General features: G+C 36.0%; 1 protein-coding gene across 1 annotated transcript in view; it reads right to left on the bottom strand.

The window, feature by feature from the left end:
- The window catches only part of STX18 (syntaxin 18), a gene marked incomplete at its 5' end in the record, with an annotated part of 33,900 nt that overhangs the window by 15,204 nt on the left and 461 nt on the right, over positions 1 to 18,235 (bottom strand). The window contains 4 exons of the mRNA XM_009880540.1: positions 1,457 to 1,572; positions 5,208 to 5,274; positions 5,379 to 5,456; positions 6,555 to 6,670. Of these exons, the coding sequence (XP_009878842.1) occupies positions 1,457 to 1,572; positions 5,208 to 5,274; positions 5,379 to 5,456; positions 6,555 to 6,670 (377 nt within the window). The remainder of the gene's footprint in view (positions 1 to 1,456; positions 1,573 to 5,207; positions 5,275 to 5,378; positions 5,457 to 6,554; positions 6,671 to 18,235) is intronic.

Genomic DNA, 18,235 nt, shown 5'->3' with positions numbered 1-18,235 from the left:
AAGATCATCTAGTTCCAACCCCCCTGCCATGGGCAGGGACACCTCCCACTAGACCAGGTTGCTCAAAGCCCCATCCAACCCGGCTTTGAACACTTCCAGGGATGGGGCAGCTACAGGTTCTCTGGGCAACCTGTTCCAGTGTCTCACCACCCCCAGAGTAAAGAATTTCTTTCTAATATCTGATCTAAGTCTACCCTCAGTCAGTTTAAAACAGTTACCCCTTGTCCTGTCACTACATTCACTGATGAAGAGTCTCTCTCCACCTTTTCTGTAGGCCCCCTTTAAGTCCTGGAAGGCTGCTATGAGGTCTCCCTGGAGCCCTAAGTCCTGTCAATGACCCTGGGGTCACAGATACTGCTTTGGTCTTCTGGCTGTCTCCACCAAAAGATGAGATGCAATGCTTCCGACAGGGCAACTCAATGAAGTGGAGAAGAACATCCCCAAAACTACTGAATCTGGCCAGCCAGTAATCTCCCCTCTATAAGCATATTCTACCTTTGAGTTCCTACTGTAGAGGTGTCCAACTCAAGGTCTTTGTGCTTAAAATATAGAAAAGATTCCCAGAAAGTCGTTGATGTACTTTCCAATTCTTTGCTGTCAGTGAAAGGAATATAGAAAAATCAGACAGATCTTGGAAGATATGTAAGTAGATGGTGTTGTAGTTTAACCTCAGCCAGCAACTTGGACCACACAGCCACTGTCTCAAGAAGGGTAGAGACAAGAGGGGAAAAGGGAGAGGAAAGGTGGGAGAAGGAAAAAAAACCCACAACCAAAAACCACCACAAAACAACAAATCGACTTGTGGGTTGACATAAAGACAGTTTAATAGAACAATAACAGAAAAGGAAAACAACTATAACAATAATGACACAGGTCACTCTCACTGTCTGATGAATTGGCACCCTCCCTGAACAGTGATCATTGATTCCATGCCCCGCTCCCCGGCCAACCCCCATTTATATTCCGAGCATGATGTCTGTGATACGGAATACTCCTATTGGCCATTCTATTGTTCTGTCTATACTCCTCAGCTTCTATGGGAAGCTGAAAAGCGTCCTTGAAAATTATAAAATATCACTTGGCAACAACTACAACAATATATCTTGACATTTCCTTCACAGCAATCGCTAGAAAGAAAATTAACCCTTTCCCAGCTGAAACCAGGACAAAGGATATTGATAAAAATAAACAGGGAAGAGCTAACACAGAGTTCATTGAGAGGATGAGGAATCCAGCAACTCGTAAGGCTTTTTCAGCTGGTTTGAAAAAGCACGTTAAAAAGTTTAAGAATTTGCTTCCTCAGTCTCACAATGTGCTTCACAAAAGCGTGATCAACTCAGGGAAGATGAAAACAGAGAAGGTGCGAGTCACAGGAACAGGCCTTTCTAATGTGAAGTACTATTGACCAGACAGGCTCTGCCACAAAAAGTAAAATATAACTCCATTTTATTCTTACCTTTGCTTTCCTCAGCAGAAAGTTTTTCTTCAGAATCATCTAAAGGATTCTGTGAAGATTTCTCTGGGGAAAGAGGTGATTTGGACACATTGCTCTGCTCAGGTTCAAGTCTGGACCTAGAAGCACAAGAGCCTATAATTTAACTGATATTCCATGTTGAATGTCTTTAAAATGAGAACAAGCACAGATTACTAAATTTGACACTAACTCTTGCAAACTCCACATTAAAGGTCTCCCAGTCAAGATACAAAATGTACTTAGCAGCTTTCACTGAAATATTATTACAAAAGCGAAGAGAGCACAACTAGTATTCCTGAACAAAGCACATTACATGTTCACAGTTGAGAATTTTGAAGGCTATAGCATAAACGAGACAGACATTTTATTAAACTTACTTTCAAAAATCCAGTGTACTAAAATACATGTATTTAAAAAAAACAACCAAACAAACAACATTTTGGTCGTACTGAAAATTCTTTTTAGTAACAATGGCCAATACTACTACTTTATTTTTTTCAAGTAATAATTACAATTTTACTTTATATTGTCAATTATCATAAAGGAAAAGTAAGAAAATACAACAAAATTAGCTTTTTTCCTGAAACAAGTATTTTTATTTAACTAGCTTTAAAGAATAATTTAACCAGGATGAAACTGATCCTTCATTACCTGCCAAAAGACACTTTAGAAGCAAGGAAAAGAAAAAAAATATATGCAGTAGACAGATGGACAGATATATACTACAACTAAGTCCCTGCTATGTAATTTTAATACAAAGGCAATGTGAAAAATGAGAAGCATATTCAGTGATTATATATTAAGTACTTGACAAGTACATGTCACTGTGGCACCTAAAAAAGTTTAAAATTACGGGCAACATTTTTTCCAGTAAACTTCTCTGGTTTATTGTTGTCTACAATGAATTCTGTAACTGCTACGTAGTAGACAGTTAAATGTTTAGCAATTATACTGTTAGCGAAGCTAAAGAACAAAAAACCAAAAAGCAATGGGCTGAATCACCTGCTGTGCCACCTTCATCACTTCCTCCCCTCTTAAATATAATCAACAGTTAATCTCATTATGATCTGCAATCTTCCCCTGCTGCTTAACAGAAGGTGTTGCATTTTGTGTTCCTTTCCTTCTTTGTATTGTGTCTAATTTCTAACCCATAATTAGAAAATTCTGAGAAAAACAGAATATAAAGCATTAGTCATCACTAAGTGACTATGTTATTTAAACAAGAAAAAGCAGTATCAGGGAACCTTTCTTAGTTCTAATAACTCTGCAAGTACTGGGCTTTTGGCAATTTTACAAAAGAACTCTTCTTTCATCTACTTCCTCTCAAGTCCTAAATTTGCCTAATAATGAGGAAAAGACAACTTATCTGGATGCCCATGCAGTTCAAATAATAGTTCTGATACTAATAAAACACCAGTTCCCCAGATAATAAAAATATCAGCTTGATTTGAGTAATTGCATACATAATTCACAATATAGTCTAATGGCAAAATTTTGAATACCAATAAACATAAAAATTGAAAATCACAACCAAGTACCTTTACAGAAAAAGCTGCTTGTGTTTTTATTTCTCAACTTTTCATTCTGGGAAACTAGTCCTATTTAATTGGCACAACTTGGCACAATCAAAAATTATGAGTTAATACATAAAGGCAACTTACGTAAGAAAATTATAACACAGGCAATTTGTTGAAGAGCTTAGGATGTTTATCAGTATAACAGGAAACACAACGAAGTACGTTTCTACTGCAAACCTTTCAGTATTGTCTGATACACACATATTTTAAGTTGACTAAATTGCAGGAAAGAAGATCTGCACTAGGATTAATTTACTTTTAAAGAAATGTGTTCCTTTATTGTTTGTTGTCCTTACTTTGCACAGTATGCTAGCCTAAGTTTTCAATTAAAAACTAACAAAATGCCTGGGATGCACTATTTAAAGAACACCTTGTTCTTTTAAGTCATGGAACATGTTCTTATTATCACATAGCACGTCATATGAAATCATTGGAGAAATTACAAATCAACCAGTTGAAGGCATATGAAAAAAAGACAATTTTTCTTCAAATCATCACAAGAATTGGTTTATGTCCTATGATTTATTTAAATTGAATTTATTTATATGCCAATTTAGCCATTGCATCACATCTGCAATGCACACAGACTCCACCAGGTCAACAACTGTTTTCTAGTTCTTTCATCTGTAAAAAAAGGCAAAGAGGTATCCTCCAATATTACATAAAAGGACTGCATCTTCTGGATTATTTTTTAATGCCTTACTGCTCTATTTAAGTGCTCCAGGTTTAGCATACATCAAATTGAGTTGTTTCTTTGTTGTCGTCAGCTGAGAAATCTTGAACCTGGGATTTCACATGGAAACTATCATGTACAAGTAGAACAAATAGAAGACCTGGTATTTGTTAGCCGATTCTATAACTGCAGGAACCATGATATCTTGGAAATTCTTTAGTGTGAAGAATATTGATAAGGTTATATATTTTTACACATGAAAAATATCACACAGTTTGTTTCTGTATATTTTTCTCTGAGAAGTTACAGGAGTTACGAAAAAACCAATGCCTTTTCTCTCATTACTTCTTGCCAAATTTCAGAATGGTTTGGGGTATTTTATTTACTTTACTTTTACTACTATTTATGTCTCGGGAAGATATATCTGAGTGAATCTAACTGTGCTTAATCATGCTGAATCAATCTGAATAAAACATACTTCTGGACTTTTGAAAACTTCTCGCTAGTTTCAATGTAAATAGCAGATCGAGCCAAACACCAAACTTATAAAGCAGCAGCATGAAGTCTTGGAAAAACACTCAAGAACATATTTATTGATATGTATGTTCTAGAATTTGTTATTTTTAAATTAACAGAACTTAAGGTTAGAATTCAAATAATGCAGATTGAGAAGATATGGAAAGCCTTTCAGGTATTAAATAAATTGCAAACCTGTTAATTCCCTCTACCGTTCTTCACCTGAGAGTATGCAGAAAAAGAAACTGAAAAAGTATGTTTTTTGATACTTAATGGGGAAAAAAAAAAAAGAACCAAACCAAAAAGCAAGCAAGTACATTGTCTTTAACTTCTCCTAGACATTTTCACCTCTACATGAGCAGCCTGAATGTATGCCATGATAGGAAGCTGAAACTTTTTTGTTTCAGTTAAGAAGTTACATTCAAGATTTTTATTTTAATCATGTTTCTACTTGCCATGAAGACTCACTATCTCAAGTAGCATTTATCAACAACATAATCACTAGCTTGAGCAGAAAGATAGTGGCTTAAAAAAAAAGACGGGGGGAGAGAAGTGAACACCTCTTCAGTAACCTAAACAGCATCTTTGAGACATATTACTTATGTGCAGGATTTCATTCTAAACTATTTTATGCAGAATATTACTTAATGGGACACACAAAAATATTTTGTTGCATTTGCAGAAGTCCAATAGGTTTATTAACCCACATTTTACTAATTTGATGCTTTAATCATTTACATAAATGAGAAGCAAAACACTATACTGGCACTCTGCCATTTACAGAGTTAATTTCACATGCCAGAAGTGTAGAAGAGCCCTGAAATGCACCTGCTGACAGCAGAAGTTGCTCATCCAACTACAGATTTCCATTAAAACAATCTCCTTCAAATCTAAACATGGAAAATAGTTTTGTTGACTGTCCTACAAACAAAAGGCACTGTTAAACTATTTTTTTGACACTACTCACAGTCTCTTCTTATCTATCACTCGCTTAACTCGGATGGCTCTTTGTTCAGAATACAGCTTACACACTCCTGTTCAAGATAGCAGTAAACAACATTTCAGGTTAGAAGAGCATGATTTCTTTCTTGGAAAAAAAAATTGTTCATTTTTAACCATTCAATAAACACTAAAGTACTTTTTAAGTAATCTTCAATGAAGTCCAAGACAGCGGTTCTGTGCTCCTTGACCTGAGCAGACTGGACACCCTTGTGTGCTGAAATAAAAAAAAAAAATATATAAAAAAAAGTAACTTAATCTTTTAACCTTTTACTGAATTTCACAAAAGTTTGTGTATTCAGTTGATACGCAAGTTATATTCAAGAGTCTATTAACATTTTATATACGTAATATATTAATATTTATTTTAAACATAGCTATATTTAAATATAGGTTCAGCAAATCATTATAACAACCCAAAAGCTGAGAACAACTAGTGTCTTACAATATTTATACTATTGATTTGTTACATATGCCACTCGCTCATGTCAATTAAATTTCTAAACAAGAATAGGTGTCACCAAGCTAAGCATAGCAAAACAGATCTACAGCTTTAACTTGCTGAAAATATCGAACTTCTAATGTTTTCAATTCTCCACTGCATAAACTATGTGGAAATCTTTGGGACTTACTGTGTCAAGCATTCTTTCAATTCACATCTATTAATATTTCTTATTTTGATACTATGTAGTTCCCATGCATGACTGACTTTCAATAATTCTGAATAATGCTACAACTATGTTTAGATGGCTTTTCAAAGCCGATAAAAATCTTTGGTATATTGATAAAACACACATACAGCAAGTCAACTTGAAAATGGCCAACTAGAAGTTCTCTCTACAACTTTCATAAGATAGCACTGTAAAGGTATGATCCCATACTCAAGTTGTCAAAAACGCTGTTACTTTACTGGGATTGTGTTAAAGTTATTTAATTATCTCAAACTTGGAAAGGTTATACTTCTAATGCCTCACAGGTGGACAAGCTAGAAAGACAGCTTTGGTTCAGGCCACTGTGCCACAGTGCTAAATTACTATTCAAGTAGCAAATATTTAAGACTACCTTTTTACGCTTGCTAATTACTGTATTTGAACAAATAAACAAAGTTCCATTCTCTGGCTTCCCCTTCCACTAATGTTAAAGAAAATTAAGTACAGTACTATTCAGCCAAAGGGATTACACACATGCAAACAAAAAGGCAATGAGACTTCACTGATCTCTTTCCAAAAGCACTTCAGATTCACCATCCAATATTCAGCATTATATTAGCCTTTATCAATAACTAAGAAAAATATTTAAGACTTGCTCAGTTTACCTTCTGTTCTCAGCTGATGAATGGCATCGGCACACGTCCTCATAAATATCTGAGCATCTTGATCTATCTGATCGCGCTCTGTATCCGTCATCCTCACATACTCAGACATAATATGGCTGAGAAACAAGACAAACTGTCACTTAAGAAATCGACAACAAAAAATTTACAACAAAAAATTTAGAGCTTCTTCCCACTCACCATCTCCACAGAAGCTTTTCTGCAACACTGATTTTCACAGAAAACGTAGCAAAAAAGTACAATAACCATCACTGATAAAAATGCCACTTCTATAAAGCTGAGAGGGTTTAAAACATTTTTTGACTAGTAAAAGACGTGGAAAAAGCAATATATGCTGTCATCTTGTACATAATCAAATACTGAGCAGATAAGGATAGAATACAACTAGAAAAATCTATCATTACCCTCAGTACTTATTCCTGTGAGGCATATTTCAAGTCTAAAAACACAAAACCAAGTAGGATAAAGGAATAGCTCAAATGTTGAAAGTAGTACAAAAAATTGTAACTTGCTTTACTTAAATGTATGCTTTCATTATCCTTAATACTGAGCTTCATTTTTAAAGCATCTGTACTATGAAATCTGTGAATTCAAACCATAGTAAAGAAGAATATTGAAAAATAATGCACATTTTCATATCAAGTAGATTACAAGATTTAGCAAAAGCTGTTCCTGTTATGTCTTAGATTATATATTATGTAATATTTTATAATAAGATTAACATGTCCTTTTGTTACTAAATTAATAAAAATGGAGGCCTGTCAGTAAAATACTAACACACTACAGATAACCACTAGAAGAGCATACTGTATAAAGGTATTTAACAGTGTTTCCACAGCCACAGATGACAGGATGATAAAACTTCTGCTACTGCAGCTTATCTTATGTTCATCTTGGGTTTTCTGATAATACAGTCATCACAGCTTATTATATTTGCCTTTAGAAATAGGAAAGAAAACCTTAGCTCATACCCTCATTTTAATTTAGATTTTTATTTATACAGGAAAATCTCTCTACTCATTAAAGATATGCATAATGCAACTATATTAATGCAGCAGTACAAGTAAAAAGAGAGGGTCTTCAGTTTGCAAAGGTAGCCTGATACCCTTAGCGATTTCTTCCATACTTCACTGCAATAACGCCAAATCTTCCCTGTGTGTGCTGCAATCCCTGTCACGGGAATATCTACAATCAATTCACATCACACCATCTCTCATCACATACAAAACACCAGCTCCCTCCTGCATCTTCAATGTACTGTCAGCATGGGTCGCCCAGACCTCCTCCACAAGGTTTTAAGCTTACTCTAACATCCCTGAGTATTCTACCAAAATGTCTTCATTCTCATCCCAAGTGATGGATCGCATATCAAAAAAGCAGCACGTGGTTATTCTGGCTTGAAAATTAAGTTCCTGCTTATTGGCCAGCTAGCACACCAGCACAGATTAGCCAGCAAACAGTATGGCAAACTAATTAGAAGTAATACGCTGTATTTTACTTGTTTGTTTCCAACATTGTCATGTATTTGACTTCTAAACATCAGGATTTTCCCCCCTTCTCGTTAAAACTACTCTAAGTGTTATAAAATTATTTTTTATAACTTACAGAAAACCAGCCATATATAGTGTTTCTATTTATATTTTACTAGCTGAATTGATCTTCTTTGGTCAGGACAGATGGGTTTCATAAATTTGCGGTAAAACCCCTATCACAGCTGTAATCAGTGGTCTAAGCTGTAACCCTAATTTGCAGTCTCTGAGAAAGCAGCTTCTGAATGATGAAAGATTTTAAATAGTCTGACTATAGAGACATCTGATGGAAAGGCTTTCCACAGCCTAGTTAAGATGTCCTATTGATAGTTACATACGCAATATAAGGTAACTCATACTGTTAAATACATTAGGACAGATCTCTCCTCCACTCCCTTTGCACAGCTTATATAGATGGGGCTTTTTATTACTAGTCTGTGGCATAAGCAAGTTCTCAGCATGTGAGATATTCTTACATCCATCTCTGCGCAGGCGCAGACAGAAGGGGACCATTAAGATATCTGCTATGCGATAATGTATAACATCGTTCAGTGATCCACACCCAGAGAGTTACATGAGCAAGTTAGGGCACACAGATTTAGATGGAAAATGAGGATTGACAGCTTCATGACAGCCCCTTGATGAAGAAAAAAAAAAAAATCTCCACTCTTCTATTTCAGATTAGAGTAATACATTCCGGCTGGTCTGCTACTGTGCAGAGTATAAAGTTCTTCTCTTTACATGTCTAGGTTCTTGTACCCTGCCCAGCTTTGTCGTATTTGCAGAGTTCAAAGTTTTCAATGCACTTTTTAACATTACGGGGTAAAATAAAGATTAAAAAATGCAAACCAGAATTTTCTTTTAAATCAGACTTAGAAATACAGATGAAAAAACCTGCCTCAGGCAGGCTTTATGTTTTACTAACGGTGTAACTTTATGTAATATAGAGATATACACTGAAGATAACTGTAACAGCTGCAACATTGGGAAATAAGTTGTTTAGTTACTTTCCATAGTTGCTAATACAAAATTATAGTAGATCAAATTCTTAAATAGGAGTTCCACAGCTTCAAAGGTAGCAAAATGCAGCTTAATCCAGTAAAAAAGAAATAGAATACTTTTCCTTTTATAACTGCTTACAGCTTACATAGTGTCCGGTACCAGCACTTTTGAACAAGAGCACGACAAGCCACTCGGAGGCAAGGATACCTGAAACCCAGCCTCCTTGGGAAGGCAAGAAAAGTGTCATACAATCCCATCCCATTACGTCAAAACACATATGGCATCCACTAGTACTAATGGGGTACTGAAGTCCCCATTGCACTCCCCAGTAAATCTGCACATGGAGATTATACTGAAAAATCCATTTAGACACCATCCTCTAGCTTTACCGTAAAAATAACCATTCATTTAAAAAGAGCTGGTGAAGGAAAAACAAAAGCACACTAAGAAAAACCCTAACCAAACAAAAAAATTCAGCTGTGTCCTGGATGGCAGATACACAAATACTTGCTCAGAAGTGCAGTGGCAGTATCACAGCAACGGGTTAATACATCATCAAATGAAAAAATGTCAAATGAACCAGGTTTTTCAGAAGAATTAACCAAGACACACACTGCCTAGTGCATGCAGATAAAGAAGGGAGACAGGGGGAAAAGAAATTCTTCTAGATTTTTATCCAAATCAATTGGAGAAAGCTTCATAAGAAACATGGGCTCAAAGGCAACTTGGGTAATTTGTGATTTGTAAGAAGGTGGGTCAAGAGTAAGATAAAGACAGTGGCCATCAAGTAGGTAGACTTCAATAGTCTAGATAAATTAGTAGGTTAAATTGCATAGAAAAGGGAAACAAAAAGAAACCGAAAATAATTCAGGTGACCTAGTAGTTTTCGTACAGAAATGACATCACAATAATTTGCAATTCTGCCCTTGATGAAAGAGAAGAATAGGCAATGCAGTAAGAGATCAACTTAGCTACTTCATGAGCTCTTCAGAGAGCTCAAACACAAAATGCAGAATACAGAAAGTGCAAACTAGGCCTGATTGCTACTGACAAGTCTAAAGGAATACAGCATGTAGGGACAGAATCAGAAAAGGGTAAAGTGCAGGATGAGATACAACTGGCAAGGGATGCCAATGACAACAACATATTACTCTGCAAATATTATTAAGAGAAACACCTAAAATAGGAAATGCATCAAATGAAAGGATGTATCTTCAATGCCAAGAACTAGGGGAGAACAAGTGAGTGCTAGGTTGATGAAAAGATGAAGAATAGCAACTTACTTAAAAAAAAAAATAGGGTTAAGGAAAAAAAAAAAAAAGAGCAGAAGACTTACAGACCACTCAGCCTAGGAAAATATAGGAGCAAATAATCAAACAGTTTTTAAGTGCTTAGGGAAGAACAAAAAGATAACCAGTAGCCCAGATGTATCAAGAGTAAGTCATATGCAGTGTGATTTACTTCTGGGATGCAATAACAGATCTTACGGATGGACGAAAAGCAATCATTGCTATATATCTTCTCTTTAGTGTGGCTTTTGTTACCATCTCGCATGACATTCTCATAAGCTACCAGTGAATAAATGAGTTAGAAACAAGCACCATATGGATGTGAAACTGTTTGAAAAGCAGAACTTGGAGTAGTTATATACCAAAACAGAAGGACAGAGTGAGATGTGTTCCACAGAGATTTGTCCTGAATCTGATGCTATTTAATACTTTCATTAGCAACTCAGACAGTAGAATGGAGTATACACTTATTAAATTTGCAGAGACATAAAGCTAAGTGAATTAAAACTATATCAAGAGAACAAGACTTCCATCCAAAACAATACTACCAACTTGGAGAAATGACATGAAGAATCTGAATAAGGAATGGTCAGAGGCTCTTTGTTGCAGCAGGAACACTTATCTGAACCCACAGAGAATGTGGAACAACTGATTAGGGAACAGTTCTTCAGAAAGTCATCTGGGATCATATTGGATCACAAACCAAACATAACACCACCATGCTGTTGCATAAAAAGTCTTCATTACAATGGGATTCATAAATGCAGTATAACCCATTATGAATGAAAGGTAACCTTTCTGCTATCCTTAGCTTTGGACAAGGCCTCAGCTGGAGTTCTGTTTCATTTCAGCAACCCACTGCAACACCAACTGGGACAGTGTCCAAAAGAGAGGAAAACGCATGATCAAAGGTCCAAGAGAACACGTATGAAAACTCAAATATACTGTAACTGTTGATTCTAGAAGAGACTGAGGAGAAATCAAAATAAGTTAGTGTAAATCGAATAAAATTCTAGTAGCATAGATAAGGAAACAAGAAAATGCAGACGGAGGATATGGAGTTTCCACTGAAAGAAATATATAAAAGCAAGCAAAACATGGTGGTAGAATGACCTAGTCATTCTCTTCTTGAATTGTCAACCATGCTCCTTTCCAACCTACAATTTCTACGATCCTAGTTTGCTGGCAAAGCACAAGGAACCAGAGCTGATGCAGGTGTTACACCAGCTTTTGGAATTAGTAACTCTTCTGCTGCTCCATGAAATATTTTCTGCTTACGGATTCAATAAAGACACCAAATCAAGCAGAAAAACTTGATTTTCTTCCAACAATGTATTACGAAAGAGAGGCAATAAGCTGAAATAGAACAGTTCTAAAATATTGATATGTACTGTTTTAGCAGAAATAGGCCCAATTTACCACCTGCAGATATCACCTTACAAATATATACATAAATGCTTCCCTCCATAAGTGTGTAGGTATACACACATATGTACATGTATGTATAACCTTAGTTGTAAATACAGCAAACATTTTTAAACTTCTTCCCATGGGGCATCTAGTATCTTTTAAATTATTTTATTTCTTATTTAACTACTAAATTTAAAACTTATTATGTTTTGTTCATTTGAATTTACTGCCTTTTTCCATCCAAATGGTGTCCAACATAAATCCAAGGTAAAAACTGGTCTACTCAAATGACAAAACGTTCCACAACAACATATTTGAAACATTTTTTATTTTTTTTTTAAAGTCTGTGGGGAAGCTTCAGCTACTAGAACAGGCAGTACAGGCATACCTGAATTAGTATTTTCAGTTTTGTAAAGTATTGCTGAGAAATTCCAGAATGCTGCTATGAAGAGTTACTATTTCTAAAATGGGATATATGAACTTAGTACAACCAGAAAAGAAGTAATTTGAAAGTAATTCTGTGGAGAGCAGGAAAACACCATATACTCTTCCATGAAGAAAGCCCTTACAGATTATCTACATGTTTTACTATGTTAGAGTAATAAACAAAGCCTTGTTTCTGGTAGAAACACAATTAAATCAAGACAAGAAAGCAGTCTGGCATTGTACAGGAGCCAGCAAGACACTATTTTTAGAGTTCCTTAATGGCTACTTCTTTTCTTCTAGTGGTTAAGCCATGGGAACACTCTCCACAAAACATAGGTTAAGCATTCAATGACTTTCTATTAGGTGGCAAACATGTAACAGATATACTGCTTCTGTTTCTTTTTTTCAGCTTTATTAGGCAGATAAATGGTAGGGCAAGAGGCATAATTACTGGGCACCAACATGATTTTTTAAGACAGATAATTTGTCAAGAATTTTCTCAAAGTATATTATTTGCAATAAACAACATGAAATATTCACACACTTAGCTGTACAGAAGGACCACCGAAGCATGTCATGAAGACATATCAGACACCACCCATCCAGCCTTTCCCACAGAAAAAGCATCGTTTCTACTCAGAACCAAACTACGCTACGTTGATGAACTACATAAGTATCTCTGCAGTTGCAAAAACCAATACGTTAGATGTCTAATAATCCCAGATGGAAAGCTCTTCTCTCACAGACTTTCCTTTTAAGTATGAGGTGCTCTGTGGTCAAAATCTAGAATTCTCTCAATTCTTTTCCAATGCCTGATGAAAACAGTAGGAATAACTACTGGTCTTTAAACTATCTAAACCTTGAAAGACCCTTCAGAGAAACTGGAGGCTGTGGAGGAATCCCAAGAGGACCATTCACATTCCCAAGTGTTAGGGCACTACAGCTAGTTCCTCAAACTATATTTAACACAAACATACAGACTGCCTTGGAGGTTCAATGATCAACAACATGAAAGAGCCGATGATGATAAGCAAAGGCACAAGTTGTCACAGACAGAACATTACACAGTTTACCAAAGACTGAAGATAGGATCCCACACAGCACAGTGTAGAAAGCAATGTAGGAATTTATTACAGCAAACAGACCGAGAGGAATACTATATAGAATGTATATAGCAGTCATACCTAGAAATATGTAAGTAACAATCCTCAGCTGAAAGGAATAATCAGTTTGCTTAATAAGCAAAAATAAAAAAGCATCCACATATTGTTAACATCTTCAGGAACCAAGAGCCCCTGCCTTCTCCTTTCCAGGAAGAGAGATCAACTTGTTCTGCTGGAAATAGTTAGTGCCCAAAGGGAGATGAAAGAAATAGCCACCTACCCTTACAGCTAATTCTCTAGAGAACTGAAAAAAAGGAAAGGTACTATTCTTTTTTCTGTTATGGCAACATAAATAAGAAATTATTCCACTAAAGTCAATAAAGTCTCATCAGCATATTATTTGCAAACGAAGAATAAGAATCTGATATTCAGAATTTAGAGAGTCAGGAAGGGGCTTTTTTTTTTTTTTTTTTAAATCACTTAAGATATGCATTAGCCAAATGCAACAATGCTGGGAAAGTCCTAAAAGACCACAGTTTAGCAGGCAGTATTTTCTAATATGTGTCTGGTGTTTACCACATTTACTCATCAATTGAAACTTACTTTTGTGATTATCAAGTAAACTTTAAAAAAAAAAGTTAATCAGTTCTGTTTTAAGGAAGTGTCCTTGGTTATTTTTCTTATACATTGCCTCAACGACTACACTGCGTATGTGCTTTCTGAACGCCACTCTGAAGCTTAATAACCTTACTTGAAAAAGCTGGTGAGGAAGTCCTTGAGATAAACCATAAAACAAATATGAACAAATAGCCCAATACTGTTTACCATTGCTATTTTTACATATTGTCAGTGTGTTTTCCAATAGTAACTAATTAATTTTCAAATAGTCAGAGATGTTCTGAAGCATTTCTTGATTGCTGAGTTTCACTTCTTTCCAAAGATTCCTGGAGAGATACTGCAGTTAACAACATCACAAGTGATAGCTGAGAGACAGCTGCTATTAGAAGGAAGAGAGATGATGCAATGCCCCATGACTTAGCTACACATTTCTTATGAAATACCCTGCCACTGAATGTGTTCACTGATGAGTATGATACCCAAAGGGCTTCGTTAGGTTTGAAATGTGTATATGAAGCCAGCAAGAAAATAATTTAAATTAAGTTATTTTTCTTTAAGACAAGGCTCTGACGTTAAATAAAAGCAATGGTACATATAGTTAGTGGTCCTTCCCTTAGTAGGTGTAACCAATTACAACATGAGTCACTCACATTCTTTGTTACTCATTCAGTCTTTTCATTATTTATTATTTTTCCTTTAAATATGTGTTGTAGAGAAAGCCCAAGTTTTCACTATTACTGCCACAAATTTGAAGATTAATACAATACCCAGTTTTTAAGTCAAATGACAAGAAATAACCACACATTTGGAGAGGAGCTTCTGTATGTGCCCCTCTGTAAATGAGGGTTTTCTAACAGGTCAGTTTCAAGTTTCTTTCCATCATAACTCATGCTGTCAGTGGAAGATGATACCACATCTCTGGCACCACAAAAGCTCTCAGAAGTTCTATCCAGGAGAGAATCACAGTAGACAGGATAAAACAGGCAAGAAGACAAAACAGAAAAGTTCCTTATCACAGAAAGCTGAAAACCCAAGGTGTAAGAGAAAGCAAATGAATTCTGATAAACAGGAGAGGATAAAGGTGCAATTGCTTGTAAGCCAGTAAGCTTCGATCACTGCATCACAAGTTTCATGTGTTTTGCCATTCATATATTTTATAGCTAACAGTCAAAATCAAGAAGAAAGGCGGCGAATAAGCAATTACTAACTTTTGAGCTTTCTGGACTCAATTTATGTATTTCAGTTAAATATCTGAAGTTTGATAAAATGAGTCAGGGTCTTAGTTCAATTAACCCTTCTTCCAGTTGTCTTTTGCACTGCTAAAAATCTTCCTCTAAAAAGGAATTAAAGACATCCCCTCTCTAGCAGGTTATGTTATGTATGCCAAAAATAAAAAGCTCTATTAATAAAGAATTTATAGTCTGCAAGAGTAAGGTCAAAGAATCAATCAAGGACTTGGATGTAACACATTATGAAGAAGTTTTACAAGGTATACAATAATTCAACTTGGTAACTCAAAAGACAAATTTCACCAACATATCATGCTATAGTCGAAAAACAAATAGCAGGATTGACAAAATACAGAGTAGTCAAATTTAATTAACAAAATTAAACCTCCTACATAAATTCCAGGACAGTCTTTTGGTATTAAATTGTTTAAAAAATTTCCCCATAGCTGAAGTTCTGGGAAGTTTTAGAACTGCTGTTTTGAATGAGTGAGGCATTTGCTAAGACTCCTGAGACTAACAGCATGGATGCTATGATCCTCTTTGTATCCACAAAGTAGAACATAAGCATAAGCAATGTCTTATGCAATTCGACAGTACTATCTATTTTAAGTTTAACCACTAAGGACTGGATCAAGTGCAATCACAGATGAGATCTGGAGGAAATGACACTTCTTTTTTCCCCTCCTTAGTTAATACCTGATGTGTGGAAGTGAAAAATCACTGAGGATTACCATAACTGCTTAAAAGAGAGTTTACAAAAAGAACACAAAAAACTTTTAGAAACCAAAACAGCTTGGACAAATTTTTACTCCTCTTATCACTTCAATTTTATGCATACTACTGCTACTAAAATGCAAATAGTACCCAAAATTTAACTGTTACTGAACGTTTGCTCTTACTGCAATTACTTGCAGCTTCTCAGTTTATGCATTCACATGAAGCTTTCACACAGCAAAACCAGTTATTTCAGTACTAAACTGGTAGCTCCACCTAGTGGTGTTCATGACCTATTCCAACAGGAATTGAAAAGCAGAGAGCTAGTCATACTAGCTGTACGCTACTCGTGCTTGCTGCTTGGAAAAGCAGTTCCTCATCCACATTGCACACTGCACACCCCCACCCCCGAGCTTCATTTTCACCAGCACTGACTACAAATAGCTCTTATGGCCTTACACTTAAAAAGCATGCCAAAAATCTTCATTTTTTTTTTATCTTTCATTTTTGAAACAACAAAATACTGCTTTTAAAATCTCAGGGAGATAAAAAAGGTGCCAGAAGTCTTCTGACAACTTACTTAGGGACACATTTCCATACCACTGATTGTATAGTATTGTCGTTACTGTGACAGACCCTTCCGGGCCTAGAAGTTGTTTCTCAGAAAGACTGTTCCTCCAGTATGGACCCAGCCCAAGGAATAGCAGATGGCTCATCTGTTCTTACTGTCTTCTCCTGGCAAATGGGTATCTGTCTGGATAATGCTCCTATTTGGTATCTGTGAAGCCTTTTAGAGGAAGGTATTAAACTGACTTGCGACTCAGTGTCTTCAGCCCGAGGGATGACTTTAGACTGCATTTTCTCTACCTTCATTGCAGCAACAGCTCAGCATTAGTCAGGGTTGCGGCAGAATCAGAATGCAAACAGGGCTGACTCACCCCATGCAATACTGCAGTTATGTTGAGGGACTGGAGAAATACAATACAGGAAACTCTGAAGTTTCAGAAGTTCCTTTAAAAGTAAAAGCTTACCTACACTGTTTCATTTGGATATATGCCCCCCTGCCACCCTCCCCCCAAAAAAGGACTCCAACCAAGTGGGTCGTGTGCTTCTCAGATGACTGGAAAAAAGTTATTTAGTTGTTTTAAGTGAAATCCCCTCTCCCCAAGAAGGGCATTGCCACAATGAATCCACCTTTGTGACCTCAAGAACAACTTGCTGACATTCTCTTTGAAGTGGAAACTTCACTTGGGGGAGAAATTCATTGGCTTCTTTATAAAGACTGCATCCCAGTTTTTTAAAACATCCCAATTGCAATGCGTTGTGTTGCACACACTGTACTTTCTTCCAATTTTACATCTGGTTGAAGTTTTAGAAGTTTTGGTTTTGAACCACAAATCTCAAAATAAAATGGTGTCCCAAAACCTGGAGAACACCTCTTTCCCCATGCGTAACCAGGGTGGCAGACCAACCCGCTTTAAATGACAGTGTGACAAAGGCCAGGCAGTTTTGGTGAGCATTCTTCCCCACATGAATATATCTCTCTGAAAGACAGCATCAACTGTAAGTTATGTTGGACTGTTCATTTTTTTTATCTTAGACATACCTACAGACTGAGAAGGAAGGAAAACAATCATTAGTTAGATGTTGTGAGGTCTGCACTATGAAGACACACAGACAATATCTACATCTTTCAAATAAATATTCATAGCAGTCATAAGTGTGTCACAAACCTACTTCTACAATATGAAATAAAATAAATCAGTGATTAGTTCAACTGAACTGTTAAACTTCTATTTGCAACAGCAAAGTTAGTTAAGTGGAGATACCTATGAAGTATTTTGTATTTCTGGAATGAAAAATTGTGCAAGCTATAATGTGTCTACTAAGTTTGCATGTAACAACAGTTTCATTAAAAAGCAAGCTTCCCATTTCTCCAATGATATGATTATTTGTACTCAGTTCACCCAAATACAAGATGCAATAAGATTTAGATCTTAGGATAACCTGACCTAGTAGTAATTGACTAGGAATGTTTTATCTGCAGATCACAAGATTTTTTTCTTACTAACACCAACCTGTAAACTTGTGTTTTAATTTTCTAAAAAAACTGTACTACTAAAGCTGCCAGCCAGTAAGCAGATACAGCAGTTTTGAATGTTTCCTAATAGCTGAAGGGAATCAAAACTTTCTCCACACAATAATAACTACCAGAACTGAAGCCTACAGTTTTTGCCACAGAAAACCAAATTCTGTGCTGTTGTCCCCTGACACCGTGTTCTCAATGGTGTCTTTCATCTGGAATTCGCATTCCAGAGTCTGAAGTCTGAAGAGTTTGCATCA

This window comes from Charadrius vociferus, unplaced genomic scaffold, assembly GCF_000708025.1.
Source record: "Charadrius vociferus isolate BGI_N301 unplaced genomic scaffold, ASM70802v2 scaffold603, whole genome shotgun sequence".
In the NCBI taxonomy this organism is placed as follows: Eukaryota; Metazoa; Chordata; class Aves; order Charadriiformes; family Charadriidae; genus Charadrius; species Charadrius vociferus.
The sequence above is the reverse complement of the archived record's forward strand: the minus strand, read 5'-3'. Positions and strand labels throughout refer to the sequence as shown.